This window comes from Hippichthys cyanospilos, chromosome 8 (genome assembly GCF_059441005.1).
Source record: "Hippichthys cyanospilos isolate Australia breed blue-spotted pipefish chromosome 8, RoL_Hcya_1.0, whole genome shotgun sequence".
Lineage (NCBI taxonomy): Eukaryota > Metazoa > Chordata > Actinopteri > Syngnathiformes > Syngnathidae > Hippichthys > Hippichthys cyanospilos.
This window is the reverse complement of record NC_142376.1, coordinates 2,001,386-2,021,796: the sequence shown is the minus strand read 5'-3', so window position 1 is coordinate 2,021,796 and position 20,411 is coordinate 2,001,386. Positions and strand designations below refer to the sequence as shown.

The following is a 20,411-nucleotide window of genomic DNA, read 5'->3' as shown; positions in this document are numbered from 1 at the left end:
GATATCATCGAATACTTGATCATTTTTAAGTTAATAATCAACGATTTACAGACAGAAAATTGTCCGATATTTTTGCCATTTTTCTTACGTGTGCGGTCATTGCGTTGAATCAACATGACTGCTATTACTTTGAAAAACAACAAGTTCACCAAATTTACGACGTTACGAACCAAACCGCCGACCAAATCATTCAAAAAAAATGACAAAAAAATGGAAAGAATGTCCTGTTTTTATTGCCGTTTTCAAAAATCCGATTCATCGACCACCAATTTAAATTTGATGCCTTTTCCAGCTATAACGACCACGTTCCAAATAATCCTCCAGACTTATTCGGATGGAATTTGGGGCCACCGGCGTTGACGTTTCAAAGGTTTTTTTTTTTTTTTGTGTGCGTGACACACACCAGCCCATCAACTTAATAGCAAGCCGGAAAAAAAGAAGGCGCCGCTTCTCTCCGACAACACACCCTTTTCCAACCTTGTTAAACCATACGGCGGCAATCTTGTATCACGGCGCTCTTTCCCTCCCGTCTAATAAATCCAACATCTCAAGGGCCAACCCCAAATAAAGCTTGAAAAAAAAAAAAAAAAAGTCCTGCTATTTGACAGCCGGATAAGTGAGGCTTTTTAGGTTTGTTTATACCGAAAGAAGACATGCTGTGCTCGGTTTAAAAAAAAAAAAAAACAGACGCACGTCCACATTCCAAGTCATGAGTCAAAACATGTTTGTTGCTAGCAAGCGCGGAGCCAAACAACAGGCTAGCGCATTACATAAGCGCAAGACAGCTGTGGAGGAGTTGGACAGATGCAACTCACCTTTTTGCCTTTCTTTTTGCGATGCGCCGTTTTGCCCGCCGTTTTGTCTTTGGCCTCCTCGCTCATGTTGGGACTCACTTTTTCTTCTTTGTTGTTGTTGTTGCGCCTTGTTTTAATCCAGCGGGCGAGAGCTCGTCGTCAGCGGCGCTCCATGGCCACAGTGATTGAGAGGAGATGATGCTCTCCTCCTCTTCTTCCTCCTCCACTCCCACTCGGCTGCCTCGGCAATTAGTCGCCGCTCTCTCGGAGAGGGAGAGATGCGGGGGGGGGGGGGGGGGGGAGATGGTGGGGGGGCTACCTGAGGTTACCTGAGAGAGAATCCAAAAGTGGACAAAGTGATGAAAAAGGGGGAAAAAAAAAGTGCCACTCCCTCACGTTTTTTTCTTCTTTTTTTTTACCGTGCGCTTCCCTCGCGGGCGTGACATGAATTGAGGCTTTCCACATCTCCGACAGACGAGCGTGCGTTTGAGGAGGGGAGGGGGGGCTTCCAGAAAAGGAACTCCTTTCCACTCTTGGGATCGGCTTACTAGAAAAAAAAAAGAGAGAGAGAGAGAGAGAGAGAGAGAGAGAGAGAGAGAGACAGCGCAGGAGCTGTGGATGAAAGGGGATTGAGATAAGGCTAGAGAGCGAAGGTGGGAACGGGGAAAGAAAACATCAAGCACCATGCATCCAGAATCATCAAAATAAATGCACCAAATGAGGCGGACCATCGCGTGAGGAGAAAGCGGAAAGGGAATCGGAACAAAATGTGACAACCGACCCTGTTAGGGCTTTCATTGAGATTCTATAAACAAATTCCTTTTAAAATGATATATACCATAATTCCCCAAATATATGACATGCCTGCGTATAGGACACGCCCTTCATTTTCTGGTATTTTTTTATGTTACCGTGTATAAGACGCACCGCCACTTTGGAGGCGCGTTCGTCTTTCTATACATCGTCTACTAGATGTTTATTTTCAGACACTTTGATTACGATTTAAACGTTTGGCTGCTGGGAAATGGAAAAATGAAAGTCAGGACCTTAAGGAGGACGTTTTGTAGAAATCCCAAATTGGACATCTTTTTCACCAATTCTTCTTTATCGTCAGTAACTCAAAACATATTTGCGTGAGAGAGAACAACAACTGACAAGTGTTTACCGCATTAATCTCTCATCATTTTTGAGAACTGATTCATCGTTCACAGACCTAAAATCATCCCCTTTAAAAACTCAAGAATTTCAGCCTCTTGAGTGGAAATTTTACAGATTCCTACAGTCTTTCTTGAAAGTAGACTGATTACTGTTGTGTATAATCAGACTAGAGAGGAGGGAACGGGAACAAAAAAAGCGACAAAGAAACCAATTAGAGCTATTGATCGAATCTTTCCGAAATCGATTATCCGAGGATCCCACACCCGCCCTAAAGCCAAAAACATTCAAATTGATTTTTTTTAATCTACCAAAGCTGAACACGATTCGAAGTGATAGGATTTAACTACTTATTTTTGTTAGCTACTTTGAGTGGGTAACACTTCTCATCATTTATTATTGTTTATCAAAAAATGTTTATGCTAACGGTTAGCAATCGCGATTAGCATTAGTGCGCTAGTGATTAACATTTTTGGTTAACAAACACTAATAGTTCGTCCACACATTCATACCGTTGTATGTACGTTGCACGTGTGAAAAAAAGTCCACTGAGTCACTTACATACGTCATAATTAAATTTGAGACTGGAGCAGCCAGTTAGCTGCTAAGAGCGTAATATCGTCTTCTTCTACTGTTTGTTTTGACGAGCAGACTGGAAACGTTTCAAAAATGACTGCCTCCTAGCGGTTCAATTTTGAACACCTAAAATTTCGAGGGGTTAAAAACTGGTTTTAAACTATAAATCGTTGGTGGTGAGAGGCAAGTTTATATTCTCGGATTATATAGGCCTAATGCTTTTTTTCTCTTTTATAAGTATAATAATAAATTGGTTCATTTATTTTAAATATTCACTAAAAATGCACAAAATATTTATAAAAATAAATAATCGCAATTTTTCTGCCAAACACAGATGAAAAATAATTTTGAAACAAAATTTGTCTCACCCACGATTTTATGAACATCTCGAAGCTCAAGTGGAAAATCATGTATTTTAATTGCTTAATTTTAGCTTTAATTAGTAAGGTAAAAGCAGAACCGAAATGATTTATCGTTAAATTACATTTGAAACAATGACGTGATGTATCACGAGTACAGGATCACCTTTCACGTTTTAAAAGTATTTCGAAAGGTGACTGATGCGCAATCAAGGCTGAGCGACCTTGACGGCGTTCACCTCCGTCAAAGGCTAACTGGCCAGATGTGACCACGCGTGTCACATGAGCCGCCGCTCAACGCTGTCATCTTCGTCCATCATCCCTCGCGAGCGACACTTTACTCCATGGACGCCGGGACCTCCCGGCCTACGTTTCATTCCGTGCGTGTAAGAGTTCACGGGCGCACTCGCCATGAATGTGGAGGGCGCTCGCTTTAGCTTAGGTGCCAGAGCTTATTGATCGGGGACCTGCTGGCAGCTCCATCACTGACTTGTTTATTATGGGACACACACTCACACACACGCGCGCAAACACACAAACACGTACACACGCGCACACATAAGGTTTTTTTTGTTGTTGTTTTTTTAATCGTAGTGGGGACATCTTGTTGACATAATGCATTTCCTGGTCCATAACCTTAACCGTAACGATAGATTGCCTAACCTTAACACTTAGCCTCTTCAACAAAAACAAAATCAAATTCAAGGCAATACTCTAAAAGCAAGTCTTGACCTCAAAAGGAGGTCTGCCCTTGTGGAGTCCACTAAAAAGGTGCTCGACGTCCCCACAAGGACGGGAAAACCCGTGATTTGGTCCCCACCATGCAGCAAAAACAAGGACACTCACACACACACAAACATATGCAAGCACACGAAAGAAAACATCTATTAAAAAAATGAAAGAAAAAAAGAAAAAAAAAGAGTCATATTTAGTTGTAAACGAATGTATAGGGGTCCATCTCATTTGTCATTTTTTTTATCAAATAGATCTTAAAAAAAAAAAATTTCAGAATTTCTCATTTTTTTTATTATAGTCCACCATTTTGAAAATTTGGAAATGTCAATTTGTTTATTTCGTATTCATACTGTGGACAACGTAGCATAAATCGCATCAATGTTTTTTGATCGATGTTTACTTTTTTGTTTACTATTTGATGCTCGTTATGCATTATTCGCCCACCATCTATCGATGTTTTTTTTTTTGCAAACAAAAAACCCAAAATATTTTGAAAGAATTGGTCATTTTTTCATTATTTTTTTCCTTTTGCACACCCGTTAACACATCTTTGTTGTTCTAATATTAAAAAAAAAAAATACAAAAGTGTGTTCTAAAAATAGTTTCCCATTGACTTCCAAAAATATCTAAAAATATTTTGAAAACGCTCACTGAAGCAATTTTGACTGCCGCCATCTTGAAATCCTTGCAAAATGAAAAAGCACCTTTATTATGATTTTTCCGTGGCGTCCTTGTAGCGAGCGCCAGACAATGTCATGAAGCTTTGATCACGGCAAAGGCAGACATGCGGCGTCACGTGCGGGAACCTCGTTTGGCTTTCTCAATATTCACCATGTGAGGAGATGAAGGAGTCCGGCAGAGAATAACCTTCAGAAAAAGCTAAGGTTCATCAGAACAAATCGGATCTTTATCGGTTTTTTTTTGGTTCAAAATAACATCTTCTTTTTTCCTTCTTGGTTTCCATTCATGTATTCTTAAATAACAGGGAATTAGACCTCAATGACAGCCGTCAATAAGATCTCACATTAAGGTTCATAACAAATAAGCTAACAATGTTAGCGCTTATGCTAGCATAAAGGTCAAAGGCATTTTTATTTATCACCATCTATCTTGTTCCCGCTCCAAAAGATAGGTCCTATCACATCAGGAGTCACGATAGGAATACGTTGCTTCAAGTTCCAATTCATTTGCTCTCGGTCTGAAAAGAAAACCAAACTCTTCCTGCCACCGCACAAGAATTAAATTACATTTGCTGACACCCGCAGAAACGCTCTTAAAATCAGAAGTACCTTTTGAAGTGCCTTCACGTTTGAGCACCGCAATTTTAAAGAACACCGCAAAGTTGAGTAAACAAGACTATTAAAAAAAAACGATTTTCCATTATATGTCTCCTTTAAAGAGTACATTGCCAAGACAAAATTTAAAGCCTAAGGGAACGCTTTTACAGTTCGCTCCCCAAATTCAGATCGCAACCTGTTTTTTTTTTTTTTTTGCTTTGTCACTCCGAATTAAATACAATTCCATTTATCTGGCGGGGGGGCAGGTGAATGCACCTAAGGTAAAGCAACGTCACTTTCAAGCGGCCCCCGTTTGCCTTCTCACATCCATCACGCAGCGGATCGAAACATCCCAATCGATGCGCCCAGCCCACGCCCGACGGGCGCCCCGAGTGTTGGGAGGCGTCGCCGATCAAGTGCTCCCCCCTTCATAAAAAATCAATCATCACATACAGTATGATGTACCCGGCACCTTCCCGTCAATCATAGCGGCGTGCCGAATGACAGCAGATGATGATTAGTGACCCATGTGTGAGGAAAGAGGATAACATGATAGGTTGGAGGAATCTTGAAAAAAAAAAACATAAATCAGAGTTGGAACGCGACATGCATGTAGGTGCTTTGCGAGGATTACCCGGGTGCCCTCCAGCAAGGCGCTTAAAGCCGCGAAAAGTGCCGCGGGCTGCGTAACGGCTCCTATAGTAATGGCAGCGTTTGAAGTCAAATGTCACGCGCTGGGACCAGTCTGTGCATGCATGACGGGTGTGGGAACTCAATTGGCTGTTATTTGGCGAGCATGTGCAAAAAGCGTGTCAACACAATTTGCGCATTTGCAGGATTAACACATACTATGTACGCTATGCACATACATAGAGAAAGAGAGACTTTACAATTAAGATAACAAAGCTGGCACTAAAATAATATAATAATAAGAATTAGAATATTATTATCAATAATAATAATTATAAATAAATAATATATATATATATATATATATATATATATATATATATATATATATATATATATATATATATATATATATATATATATATATATATATATATATATATATATAATTAAGATAATAAAGCTGGCACTAACATGGACAAAAAAAATGATATAAAAATATGACATTGATGCACACGGGTGAGAATCTTTCATTTCACGAGTCTAGTTTTGAGCCCTAGTTTTTGTTGCAAGCAGGTCAAGTCTAGACAGGTGCTCCCTGACTGATAAAGAGCCACGGGGACAAAGGGGCTCCATTTTTACCTCGGCCCAAATATTCCAGGGACACGTTTGCATCTGTAACACATGCGTTTTCCAGCATGGGAGTCATATTGAGGGTTTTTTCTGAGAAAGCGGCGCTGACTCTAGGCAATTTAAAGCTCCCTTACCTTCATTGTATAAGTGTAAATATGTATAATGACTTTAATTTCCCCAAATTGCTACTTTTCCAGTGAAGGGACAACTCCCCAAACAAAGTAATGGCAGCGCTAAAGCACACAGAAACACCCACCTTGGCATTTGGAGTCAAACAAGCTAGAGCGTGCGTGGAATAAAAAGGAGAGCGCCACCAGACCTGCTTGAAAAGTAGACGGTAATTGGGAAAAAAGAAACAAAAATCGTCCTTTCATTTCGACGTCCTGAATCAGCGAATCTCAAATTGGGGTATGAAGTACCCTTGGGGGTTTGTGAAGGCACTTGAGGGGATGGGGGGATTTCAAAAGGGTTTCCAGAGGTATCAGCAAATCTAATTTCGTGCTTTTTAATCCCCAAACAGGAAAAGTAAAGTTTTCTAATTAAGAGCAAACAAATTGCAACATGAAGCATTTTGCTAAATTGTGCTGTAGTGTCTCCTTTCCAAAACTTGGTATACAGACGCTCCGCTACTTAGGAATAAGTTACATTCCGGTTGTTAGTGGAATTCGTTTGTAAGTGGATACTGTCAGGTTTGGTCAACTTAGAACGTTCGATAAACAACGCACAAGGAAGGAAGACAAGAGACTTTGGAGTCTTTTTGCTCGCGAGGAGAACGGACAGAGATGCGTTTGCAGTTACAGATCTCCAACCACTCTGCTTACACGGTAGTGAGCCTAGTTACAAAATGTCGCCGCCCTAGTGGTTTGGAGGAAAGCACATAGCGGCAACGTGACTGTATTATTTGTCATTTATGATCATTTATGTTACCTTAAACAATTGACCCTGATGATGTGTTGCGATGATGGGCGGGGCTTGATTTGTAAATAATTGATTTCACATTTCGGCATATGGAGTGGGCGGGGCATATTACAAAAATTGAAGAATTTCTATGGCGATTAAGTGAGTTTATTTTTTGGTCCCCCAAAATGAAAATGTGCATTTTATAAGGCGCATCGGATTATAAGGCGCACCGTTAGCTTTTGAGGAAAAGAAACAACATACCTAGGACGCCAAAATCAGATGACGAGCGTTTAAAAGTGTTGAAAACGCACGTCGCGTTCGACGCTCGCAGTTACTGCCAGCGTCCGTGAATGACAAAGACAGCGTGGCATATCATTAGCGTTGGCTTCGTCTTTCAAGATTTCACAATCTGTGGGACAAAAATAATCTGGTCAAGCGTTGCCCCGGACAACCACACGAGCGCCCCCTCCCTCCCCGTTCCGTGGCGTGCGGACACACATGCACGCACACGGATGACACGCGGCGCCGCTTTTCTCCCAGCAACATCATCGGTCTTTTTCCCACCCTTGTCTCCATGGAGACCAGCATCCAGAGCTGGCGGCTTCCTGACCGCTGTGAATCAGCAGAGACTCAAAAGGGGGGGCGGGCTATGTCTTTGGATTTCAAACGTGACTGGGCTGCCTCATCTCAGTCTTCGCACTAATAAAGGCAAAAAAAAAAAAAAACAAATTTCGTACTGAACGGGGCGAAATCCAGTCACCAAGTCAAGTATCACAAAGATGTCAACAAGTGCAGTTTCGCCTTTATAGTACTGTTGTTGTCTTACTAAGACGCCAAAACTGTCCCGCGGGCAAAGACAAAACACATAGTAGTGCAGAAACTTTAGAATTTCATATATGAATCGAAAAAAAAATATATATAAACACGAATTCTCATTGAAACGACTGCCCAAGTTAAACTTGGTTTCCAAGGTGGCGCCAAAGAACTACTTTTTTCCTTTTGAAGCTCCTCATCTTACTGCAATTTCGTTCTTTGGAACCAAAATGGTCTCAAAGTAAACGCTATCTTCAGAAATGGTAGTACGAAGCCTAAGCTAGCTAGCTGGCTAGTTTGACAGCTAGCTATAGCTCTATTGCTAGATTGCTAGACTGATAGCAAGCTAGCTAGCCGGCTAGTTTGACAGCTAACTATAGCTGTTTAGCAAGATCGCTAGACAGATGACAGCTATAAAGTTAGCTAGCTAGAACGTTAGCCAGCTAGGCAGCTAACAACTTTGCTATAAGGTAGCTAACTAGCTAGTAGAACACACTAATTCCACTGTGTTCTAGTATGTATGTTTTGCACTATAAAAAGTAAGGCGATAACTTCTTCCATATTTCAATTCATTTGCTCTTGATTTAAAAAGAAAACAACTTTTCCTGTAATGCTGGTTTAGATAATCTTAAAAATACGGAATTAAAAATTTCCACAGACATTAAGGGGACGGAACAGATCCGTTTGCTGTGGACATTCAGTGGCTGAAACCAAGCCAGCATCTTATCCCTTTGGCTCGAAGTCAGGTGTTTATGTTCGACCATCCCATGAAGACACAAGAGCGTCCGCATAAAAATAAACACGCGGTGTGAAGTCAACAGCGGAAACGAACCCGGGTAAAAGGTCAAACGTCACCGGGAGATTCTTGACAGGGTGGCGATGGGCTCGACTACCAGGAGCCAAGTCGCGATTTAATGGCGGCCTGGTTCTGGTTCCGTACTTGTCATCGGAGCATATTTCTACTTTCTTACAGAGAGAGTCTGCGGCGTGTCAAGCGTGCGAGGGACAACGCCGGGGCTGCTGACAAGTGACTTCCCTTAACCTTTACATTCCCTTTAAAAGTACAAAAATAAGCTTTTTTTCAGCCACATTACCTGTGGCTCAACGGCCGTATCACAGATGAGGAGGTTAGTTTTTCTTTTCTTTTATGTATCCACATTATGTGGAAGAAAATGACACAAGAAATGGTAAAATTTTGTCCAATCCTTTGAGCTTTACGTCAAAGCATTTCACATCAAAAGGGAAAGCGTTGGAATAAGACACTAGGGAGCTGAAATTTCACCCATATGGTGACAACATGTCAAATTCCAACATAGGAAGACAACTTAGTTGTCACCTGACCAGGAACGTTCCATCTCTTGGCTAAAATACTAGCATAATGATGTGGAAGAAAAAGATCCCACAATGGTCGAAATACCACACAAGAATGCAGTGTTTTGTCCAGTTCTTTGATTTTTACATGAAAGAAACTTCATACCAAAAAGAAAAGGATTGAAAGAAGAGACCAGGGAGCTGAAATTTCACCCAGATGGTGACAACATGTCAAATTCCAACATAGGAAGACAACTTAGTTGTCACCTGACCAGGAACGTTCCATCGCTTGGCTAAAATACTAGCATAATGATGTGGAAGAAAAAGATCCCACAATGGTCGAAATACCACACAAGAATGCAGTGTTTTGTCCATTTCTTTGATTTTTACATCAAAGGAACTTCACACCAAAAAGACAAAGGATTGAAAGAAGAGACCAGGGAGCTGAAATTTCACCCAGATGGTGACAACATCTCATTTCAATTCTAACATAGGAAGACCACTTAGTTATCACCTGACCAGGAACGTTCCATCTCTTGGCTAAAATACTACCATAATGATGTGGAAGGAAAACAACGGTCAAAATACATCACAAAGGAACAGTATTTCATCCAATCCTTTGATCTTTACCTCAAAGGCATTCCACATCAAAGGGAAAGCATTGAAAGAAGACACCAGGGAGCTGAAATTTCACCCAGATGGTGATATGTCAACGTTCAATATCATCCATTGGGTAAAATACTGTCAAAACGATGCGGATGGTAATACGGGTTCCAAATGTAAACTCAAGGTTTAACGATGCGGTTGACGGGTTTCATCAAGACCGTTGGCCGTGGAAGTGAACCCGCTCAACCAAAGTGTTTTTCAAGCCTCTCTGCGGTTAGGGTTTCTCGCAGCAGGTCCGGGCACGGGCGTAATATCGGATTTGAAAAGAAAAAACAATTAGAGCGTCAACAAGCTTTGATGTGAGAGGGCAAAACAAGTTGAGCGTGAAATGAAAGCGGCAATTTCTCAAGCGAACCCGGCCACCGTCGCGCTCAAGCACGAGCCACCCGAAGGCACGCGGCCCGCCAAAACCCGGCGGCGACGTTCCTATACGTTCTCGGCAACGTGCCGCCACAAGCATTAGCATATCAGTGGGAGGCGTTTGGAATTCTTGCCTTGCGTAACTACAGCGGCGGGCGGGCGGGCGGGCGGCGCAACACATGTCACATTGTTCTCCGTTCTGCTCATACTTTTGACGATTCCGGTCCCAAAGTGTGGGAACGGGCCGTTTAGCGCTGCGAGTCATACAAAAGCGTCGTCGCACGCGCGAGTGCAAAAGGCTCTTGCATAGCGCGTTGCCATGGCGCACGCTCACCATGGCAACAGAGACGGCGACGGGGGAATAGAGCGACGTCTGGGCCGCCGAGGCTGCTCAGACATTCATACAGTATGATGGTGAGCATTTCTCACAGCTCAATGTATACTAATATACATGTATACTAATATACAGGTATGCATAAGGGGGAAAAGAAATTTAAACAGGGGTTCTGGGGCATAAAAATCAATTAAATGCTTTTCAATGCTGTGACAGGAACAGTATACTGTAGTTCTCTTTTCAAATTGAGAGCAAATTAATTGGAATGTGGCAACAAGACACTTTCTGACATTTTAGTGCAGTGGTTCTCAAACGGAGGAGTTCATGTTTCATTGAATGCTTTTTACCCGCCTGACAGGAACAGTAATTTTTTTCTTTTCAAAGTAAGAGCAAACTGATTGGAACATGAAGCAACTTTTTGCTAAAATGTGTTGCAAGATGTTGTATGCCTTTAGGTGACCTTTGTTCTGTTGTTAATTATCACACAAGTGCAACGTAAGATTTTAATGAGGTTTCTGCTGGTATTAGCAAATCTAATTAAATACTTTATATTGCTATGGCGGGGTCAGTATATTTCTCTTTTTAAATTAAGAGCAAATTATTTGGAATATGAGAATAAGAAAGCTGATGTCATGCAAAAAAAAATAGCGCAGTGGTTTTCAAATGGGGTAAATTAAGATTCCTATGACATGAACAGCTGATTTAACTTTCAAATTAAGAGCAAATTAATTGGAATATGAGAATAAGAAAGCTGATCTCATGCAAAAAAAAACAGCGCAGTGGTTTTCAAATGGGGTAAATTAAGATTCCTATGACATGAACAGCTGATTTAACTTTTCAAATTAAGAGCAAATTGATTGGCACATGAGGGAAACTATTGCTAAATTGTGTTGTAGTGACAACCTATTTTCTGGAGGGCAATTCTGTTCCTTGTCCTCTCTACTATTACAACTTCATTAAAAGTTGCCCGCGGGGCATCTCAAAACATTTATTTACAAGTGGAAAACCTGTCCGCACCCGAGCTAATAATATAGCTGCACCGTGTTAAAAGCATTTCTATGCATCACAAAGTTCAAACCAGACTGACAGCGCGGGGAATCCCGCCTATTTAAAAACACACACATTATATAGGACCCGCTACAAGATTTGAGGTGGGCGTGGCCAGATGGAGGCGAAATATGATGATTGCCATGTTTGTTTTCCTCACACTAGTGCTTCTGAACCAGTGTTTTTTTTTTGACGGTGGATTCCCTCTCTACTATGTTTTATTTATAGTTGAACCTCCACGGAGGAGACAGGCGGATGGAGATGTCTGCTCAGTGTCACCGTTGGAGCAGGTGGGCGTGGCACATAGTAACCTGGCAACAATAGTTGACTCAATAGAGCCACCTACTGGCCGAAGCTTTAGTGTGGACACTTCATCAGGGACACCGAGAGGTCCTCAAATATCGTACACACAGTTTATCGTGAATATGTATATTTACCTCGTATATTTAATAAAAAATGTAATCAAAAGAGTCTATTCGCTCAACAACGGGTTTATTATTGTTTTATACCCGCGTTGCATTATCGTAATATTCAATTAAAATCAATGTTATGTTTAGAATAAAATCAAGTGGCCAGGAACCAGTGCTGGCTGCAATCGAACCTTTTTCTTTTTAAATAGAGCGATCAGGGCTCCCTTTGTGTGCGTGTCGTCCTAAATTATGGGGGTGAACATTTTGTGATAAAACAGCGCCATCTTGTGCCTAAAAACAACAACAGCTGATTATGTCGACTATGTTTTAACACGCTGTTAGCAGTTTTGGCATTTGCCTTGAAGATTGTTCAAAAGCAGCGAAAGACAAAAATGGAATTCAGGAAGTACTTATCCCATTCATATTATAAATCAGCTCCTGGGGGTACGTGCGATTTCAACAGGGCTTCTGCATATATCATCAAATCCAACGTCATTACAGGAACAGTATCATTTTCTTTTCAAATTAAGAACCAATTAATTGGAACATGAAAACCCCATGTGTATTTCTTTCCCAAATTATGCTATAGTGAAAGTAAGGCGCAGTGGATTATAAACAAATATAATATTTTAATAAAATTGCAACCCAAAACACCTATATATTGTTTTGTCGATTTAAAAACAGTTCCTGGACTTATTTGATAAAACTGCATTACAAAAATATGCAGCTTTTGCGCTTTTTTATTGTAAAAAAAAAACATTTATAACTGAAAAGGAGAGATAAAAATGGAAGACTTGACATGGCGATTAAGTTATTTCTCCGTCCCCCAAAAATGACACTGTCAAGTTTCGCAAAATCAAAATTATCAGTTCGAAAATACAGTATTTGTTTTTATGTGCAAAACCCATGTACTGGACGCTTCTTAACGTCGAAACGTTTGCGCTGTGAAAATCCGTCACGCAGAGGATCGTTCAATCGACAAATTGATTTATTACATAAATAAAAATCGGAGCTGTTACATTGTCAATCCATGCAACAACTCCACATCATGTTAAGTCTCTCTGGCGGCAAATCATGTGCTCGCATATTGGCAGTAGTCGTTTTGTACAAAAGTTTGGAATTGGTAGCTTTTAACTGAAAACAACACTTAACTGCTGCCTGGTGAACATTTACAATATATGCATACGTTGCAGTATGTGCTATAGCATTTTTACTGCGTAATAAATACATATCTACGATTTTTTAGGGGGGCTTTGGACCAGAATGATAGAGGTATATTATACAAAAGATTTTTAAACAACCAACCAAATTTAATTGCTAACTATTGCTAATTTTCATTTCAAGAATATTGTAAACCTGGAACAACGAATGATACATGAAAATTAATCTTTTTTTCTTGGCTATTTTTCTGATGTTTTTTCCTTGGGTCAGACCAGTCAAAATATAGTAATTTATTAAAAAAATAAAAAAATTCTACAACATGGAATTGCAGATTTACCTTCCAATTTTTCTTGATACTCTTCATCCTCCTAAGTCATTTTTTTTAATTTTTTTTTAAACAAAATAACCAAGATAAAAAGTAAAAAAGTGAAATTTAGGTTAAAACTCATGCAATGCCAGGGATGTATTTTCACTTTTTTTTTTTAAGAGTCCAGACATTTAATCCCAGATACTTAAGTATTAAATCAACACTTCAGTACATTAAAGAAATTCACTTCCAGATACTTAAAATATTAAATCAATACTTAAACATCTGGGATTGAATGTCCAGAGTCTTAAAAAAAAAAGGGAAAATACATCCCTGGCATTGAATGAGTTAAAAATTAAATCTCTATTTAGCGGGTATTTTGGGAGTGTAATCCCCGCAATAAAAAAAGGGAACTCTGTTTACAAAAAAAAAATGAGTGCCACGAAGATATTCTCAAGCCTTTTTACAACAAAATTAGCAAGAGCAAAAGTAATTTCCCCCACTTTGCGTCCATGTCACATTTTATTATCATTAACGACCCTCAAATAACATTTGAATGGTCAGCCGGAATTTGGATGTGCTTAAATGTAGCATAAATTAAAAACAAATAATAAATCATGGCTTGCTTATTTCAGCGTAAAATCAAAAAGAATTTGAAAGCGGCACTCTCATTTTTTTTTTTTTTCTCCCGGTGGAAACGCTTGAAAACTATTATCTATCATTGCGCAGTTTGATCACAGCCAAATGTTATTTAGTGCAGGCCTAGCTAATGTTGTGTCCAAGATTGCAGACAAGACAAAAAGGTCTAACCTGGAAGACGGATTGACCGCGCGTCCTCGCCTTCAGTCGCACTTGATCAAAGACAAAAAAAAAAAAAAAAAAAAGTCATTTTAGAGACATGTCATTTGGACAAAAAGTATTCAAATGAAGCGAGTATGTGCTGCATGAAGTCAAACGTTTTGGGCTTCAGACTATTTGACCTCCTTGCTGAATTGACTTTAATTAGTGAGAGGTGAAAATTGTATAAAAATATACATCGTGTGTGTTGAGGATCTGATGTTTTGCATATGCTCGCCACAGTTCGGAGGGTCGCTGCTTACACGAGGCGGGTGGGGGGGTGGGGTCCTCGATTTGGGACAGTGTCCAAAACCACACTCCGTCACACTCGGTCATCCAAAGCATGGCGGGAATTAAGTGCGGTTTCTTGCGGTGTCTAACGTCAACAGTTAACTCATTCACTACTGTTGACGACTGGAGACGTCAGTTTTACTCACTTCTGTCCACTGTAGTGGACATTAGTTTTTGGTCTATATTCTTGGGACTCCTTCAAGTAACACTATTGAGTCCTGGCGTGCTCATTAAACGACATTCTAACCAATTTGCTTAAACAAAAAATGGACACCAAAGCCGACAAAAGCTGGTTGTCCAGAAAATAAAAAAAATATTTTTTAATTTATATATATATATATATATAAAACATACACAGAGCGCGAGAGATAATGTACAAATATTTATAAATTCTACATATATAAATATATGTATGTATGTATACATTTAGATATATAGACATACTTATAGATATGATGCATATTTATAAAACATATGTATATTACTTATATATTATATAAAAATGATATATGTGTATATATACTGCATATACAAATATATGTAATATATATATGTATATACATATATACACACATACAGTATATGTAGCTATATACATATAGATACATATATACATAAATACAGGATATACACACATATACATTTTTTTTTTTTGACTCCCTCAAATGGCAGCGGTTGACTGTACAGGTATTCATATGTTGCTGCAAAACCAAAAGGTTTTGCGTCGGGACTGTCGTAAAGCGAGGACCCCCGGTAAAGGACGGTGAACATTTGAGGCTAGTTGGGCGCACACGTGTCCATGAAGTCCAACTTGAAAGCTCCTGGCACCATTTGCCGCACGCAGCCTTGGCATGACCTGCAAAAGCAACAACGCACAGTATTTGTCTTCACCGTCTTTTCTTTTTTTTGTCGTCGTTTTTTTTTCCCCCCAAGGTTGTCTCTGCCTTTTTGTTTTGCTTCGCTCGCCGTCCCGCTCCGGCGCTCTCGGGGGCTTCTCAGCGCTGCAGGAGGAAATTGGTGGCCACGTTGATGTCATTGTTGGACGCTCGCAGGGCCTCCAGGGCGTCCGGCCGGGAGAAGCCCATTTCCACCAACCTGGCCACCTACCGGAGAAAAAAAAAGGAGGGAAACTTTAGATTTGGGGGATTTTTTCGGTAAGGCAAAGAAAGCCGCACCTGCTCCTCGGCGACAGGCTCGTCCGATGGTAGCGGCGGCGCCGAGGGCTGCGTCTCGGCCTGCGTCTCGGCCTGCGTCTCGGCCTGCGGCGGGGGCGTCGGGCGTCTCAGCGAGGGGAACAATGACCTCCACTGGAGCAAGTCCGTCAGCCGAGGCAAAAAGAACCCCATTTAGACATCACCAGCTTCCGCTCAATGTCCAAAAACATGCACGTTTTAAAATAGTCACTGAGGACTTGAAAAGCCAAAAAAATACAGAAATAAGTCATGAGGATATCAGTGTTCCCTACTTTCTTGAGGGGGTTACAGAAAAAAATAAATCAATACCAACACAAAGTGCAACCCACAAAGTAGAACTGGATTTTAATTTTGTATTAATTAAATATTGTTTTATGACGTTCTTTGTTTACCGTATGATTTTTCTTCAAAGAAAACCCATTCGGGCACAGGGAGAACACGCAAACTCCACACAGGAGGAATCGCAGGGCACACAGAGACAAACAACCATTCGTGCACAATAAGGACAATTTGCACGTGCATGTTTTTGGCGTGCGGGAGGAAGCCGCAAAAGATGAAGCGCGTTACAGCCAGGTGCGACACTATTCCCTGACAAGGCTGAGCGAGTGCTCGTACATGCGCTTGTTGCCTGGAGTTTGGGCGGGCCTGGTTGAGCTGGGCCAGTAGCAACTGTTGATCCAGTTGGTCCATCCTCTGCTGCCTCTGAATGTCCAGCGTAGCGCCCATCCCCAGAGGCGCCTCGTTGCTTGCTTGAGAACCTTCCGGGATTAAGAAAAAAAAAAATCAACAAAAGGCGAGCACCGTGTTTGTGCATCTTCAGGTTTGAACTCACTGGAAAAGAGAGGCTCCAGGATGTAACGTGCCACGGCACACATCCAGGCAGGTACAAACACAAGCTTCTGGAGCCAGAGGACATTGGAGTGGTACAAAGCGCCTGAGATCTGACAAACATAAAAAAAAAAAAAACAATACACAGTCGTGCGCTGACGTTCTCTTGTACAACCCTTAGCATAACACCGGATGTGTGAAGTGTTTTATAATTCTTGATCTTTGAGTGCTGTATGTATATTTCCGGAATGTATTACCATAGAGTGACTGATTAAATCTATATTTATTGTCTTGCGACTCACCAATCCACTGAGCGCCAGGAGCCACATGAAAGGACGGGACGTCAACAGCTACAAAGAAGCACCGAAAAAAAAAAAAGGGGGGGGGGGGGTGATGGCGTAAGATTGGATGCACACACAAAAAAGTGAACAAAGGCTGAAGAGACGTATACCTGCAGTCCTACTATGTAGACCAAAGTCTTGTTGGTGATGCTGATGAGGCCCAGCATCTGGGTGACGGGCACCTTGGGGATGGACCCATAGAAAGGCACAAAGAGGGCGAAGACTGGGGCCAGCCTGTGGGAGGTCAACAGTCAACAATCCAGTCTGCTACGTAGAGAGGTCTTTTATAACGACGCTTTTAAACGAGGTAACATTGTATTCTATAATTCTCCAAGTTGACCTCGCATCTAAGAGCTGAACTCAAGCCGTCTTTTCCTTTTCATAATAAGTCCGCAGGGAATATTATCCACGCAGCCTCGTTGCAGACAACAAAAAATAAGCGTCGCTTTACGAAAGTGCATTTTTGTCATGTTTTGTGCAAACGCTCTAAAACGAACGGGATATCGAATTCAGAAGTATTTTTAATCAATTTAATCCTTGTGAATGACATATTTCTTATTTTGCATTTGAATATTATTTAAATTACAGATATGTGGAAAAATGTGGTCTGTTTTGAGGTTATAAGTCGACCCTCATATATGAGGGTTGAAAATGAGGAGGTAAAAAACAAAATGCTCCACCTGTACTAGAAGAACTACGGTACTTATTGCAAAATTGTGTAAAAGGGACTCCTTTGCACAACACGATGGGCCATTATTTTGTATTTTATGGTACATATATTCATTTGTAAGCTTTTAATTTAACCCCTGTGAAGAGATTTTAACAGGATTTCAACAGAAAACGGTACATTTTATTTCATGCTTTTGAACGCAGTGAAAGTGCATTTTCTTTTCAAATTAAAAGCAAATGAGTTGAAACATGAAGCAACATATTGCTGAATTGTATTATAGTGGCTTCTTTACACAATGGTCTGCGCTATTTGATTGTGATTTTGTATAAGGTTGCATGTATTCATTAGAAAGCATTTTCTGGGACACAGGGCAAAAATAACAACCGATTTACAAGATTGTTCTTGTATATGATGCTACTCACAGCCCTGCGGGCAACTCCTTCACCTCGTAGTCAAAGAGGACGAACAGACCCTGAGCTAACAACAGGTCCAGCAGCGCAGACACACACCAGGTGCCCAACAGGAAGGACTGAAAAAGCGGACACACAGAACATAGCGGTCAGGAGCTGGACTCGGGTCGGCCGCTGCGCCGAGCCTAAGAGGAAATCAGCCATTTTGGCTTCTGGCAGTCATTTTGGGCCAACCCCAACTCGGCAATTGACCCAAATGTGACGGTAAACCAGGCAGGAGGACGAATGAAGTCATTGCTACTCACCGTAAACTTCCCGGAGCCGAACCTCCTCTCAAAGATTCGGAAGTTGTAGATGAGCATGCCGCTGCAGAAGGAGTCTTTCACGTCCAGGCACACCAGCCTGCCCGACAGCCAGCGCCAAACCTAACACACCGCATCTATTACCTTAGCCACTTTTGCACGACACTAGTGATCTTTATTCCTCTCAAGCTGGGTTTCAAAAATGTACTTTTGATAGAATAGAATATACCTTTACTGTTATTGTATGTGGCAAAATCGGTTAAAATTAGGTGCGCATCATAGTGTGGAAAATACAGTACCTGGGATTGAATTTGTGGAAAAAATTAATAAATAAAATAAAATGATTTAAGAGTCCAGACTTTAGACCTTTGATGCTTTGAACCTTTGATGGTTTGGACAATGACTTTTGTGTTGGCATGTGAAGAGTAAAGGCGTATATTAGAACAGCAACATGTGTTCCTTCATCTTGCCACGATATGTCTTTGGAAGAGAAGGCGTTAAACGCCAGATACATATAGCGTTTCCACTTGATACCTGTTGCCGGTGCCTGATGGCTTGCAGGTTGTACTCAAACATGTGCTGGTATTGTGGCAGCAGGCAGAGCATGACCGTCAACCCGCTCAGCACCAGCAGGAGGCCTTTGGACACAGGAGCCATGTCTGGAAAACAACAACAAATGTGAGCTTTGGTGGATGTTTGTTCTACAAACAATTGTATATGAACAAAATGGAAAAATGTCCACCTGACATCAAATTGGAGTGCATGAGACTTCTCATTTAACCCGGTTAGACTCATTTGAGGGGCAAAATTTGTAGATCAATCATTTCACTAATGTTTACAGGATTAATTAGTCATTTGAAAAGGTTTGAAAATGAGCAAAATCGTGATTTTGTAAAAGTAGCAGAATGCTTTACAATTGTCATTTAAAAAAGGGATAGTCCACTTTAGGTATTTTGTGGGTAAAAAGTTAAAATGTGATCTATAAATAACTTGACAATGAAAATATTGTTTATAAACACATTCCTTCACTTGCTGTCTACCTAAAATGACATCACGTGTACTCAAGGCTCGACCAATCAACCATGGTTCATTTATGATTGTCACGTGCCAAACAGGGAGGCCACGATTGGACATTACCGGTCTTGCGCATATGTGATGTCATATTCAGGCGACAGCAAGTAGAAAATGTTTATATGAAAAAAACCCAGCATAAAACAGCATGCAATGTACTCGAAAAAGACCATTTTATTTTTACTACCGACACGTGAACTATCCGTTAAGATAAGCTAGGCAAAACCAGATTTTTAAACAGTATTCATTATTTGTGTTTAAATATTTTCACCGGAATGTTTTGGGGGGCATATCGCCCAGCCCTACAACAAGTCAGTCGTTACTGACACGCTCCAGCTAGCTTAAATCTAGCAACTAGCTTCGAACGGGTTTGCTGCATGAACAAAAAATGAATGACAGGAGAATGCTAACCGACTTAGCTAAACTAGCTATTGCAGCACTCAACTTTCAAAGGCGAGAATACTCACAAAGACCCCCGGAACCGGTGGCGGTAAACATGACGTCAAAAAGGCGGACAGCACACGACAAGACTCGCGGCGATGCTTCAAAATTAGAAATAAAACATGAAGGTGACGTTAAAGCGGTGATCCATGCTGGCTAAACTGAGGCGTGTGGGAACAGGAAGTAGCTCGCTAAGACACTACGGAAGCCCCGCTGTCCCAAAAGAAGCTTGGCATTCTTTACTTCTGTAATTTTGTCACTAGAGGGCAGTGTTTCGTTGAATTCGAAACTGAATAAAGCAGTTTTTCTGTGTAACATACACAAAGTATCTCAATTTGTTTCAATTATCGAATATATTTAAAAAAACGCATTTAAATGTAATGTTCAACGATTCAAGGTAAGGTATTTACTTGGTCAAAAATGTTTCTACTGCATATAAATGTCGACTTTTTTTATTTCAAGCACTTTGATGCATTATTTGTTTCCAGTTTCAATCTCACCTGTAACCTGTGTAAACACCGTAAAAAGTATTCAGCATTTGTTGAACGTTTTTATATTG

At 40.8% G+C, this 20,411-nt stretch overlaps 1 protein-coding gene and 1 long non-coding RNA gene across 3 annotated transcripts; one reads left to right on the top strand and one right to left on the bottom strand.

Annotated features, from left to right (window-relative positions):
* Positions 1–10,448: 10,448 nt before the first annotated feature.
* On the top strand, positions 10,449–12,060 carry LOC148419813 (uncharacterized). Its single transcript, XR_015866321.1, has 2 exons — positions 10,449–10,623; positions 11,819–12,060. It is a non-coding gene; the product is annotated as an uncharacterized LOC148419813 (long non-coding RNA).
* Positions 12,061–14,442: 2,382 nt separating this feature from the next.
* On the bottom strand, positions 14,443–20,031 carry ubac2 (UBA domain containing 2). 2 transcript variants are annotated; one of them, XR_015866367.1, is made up of 11 exons: positions 19,879–20,031; positions 18,875–18,999; positions 18,344–18,463; positions 18,051–18,157; positions 17,069–17,192; positions 16,920–16,967; positions 16,622–16,730; positions 16,405–16,547; positions 15,772–15,903; positions 15,541–15,699; positions 14,443–15,452 (listed from the first exon to the last, which is right to left on the bottom strand). XR_015866367.1 is itself a non-coding variant. In XM_088421042.1 (10 exons), exons 1-10 carry the CDS (start codon positions 19,907–19,909, stop codon positions 15,592–15,594), a joined length of 1,047 nt encoding a protein of 348 aa, XP_088277168.1. In that variant the 5' UTR covers positions 19,910–20,031; the 3' UTR covers positions 14,443–15,591. The 2 variants fall into 2 exon arrangements, 1 of the variants encoding a protein (XP_088277168.1); XM_088421042.1 differs by having other exon boundaries at positions 14,443–15,699.
* Positions 20,032–20,411: the final 380 nt, after the last annotated feature.

Coding starts and splice junctions, on each gene's coding strand:
- ubac2 (XM_088421042.1), bottom strand. CDS start 19,909: ATGTTTACCGCCACCGGTTCCGGGGGTCTTT. Junction 17,193..18,050: donor AAGGAGTTGCCCGCAGGGCT/GTGAGTAGCATC, acceptor GACCTCCCACAG/GCTGGCCCCAGTCTTCGCCC. Junction 15,700..15,771: donor AGCCTGTCGCCGAGGAGCAG/GTGCGGCTTTCT, acceptor TTTCTCCGGTAG/GTGGCCAGGTTGGTGGAAAT.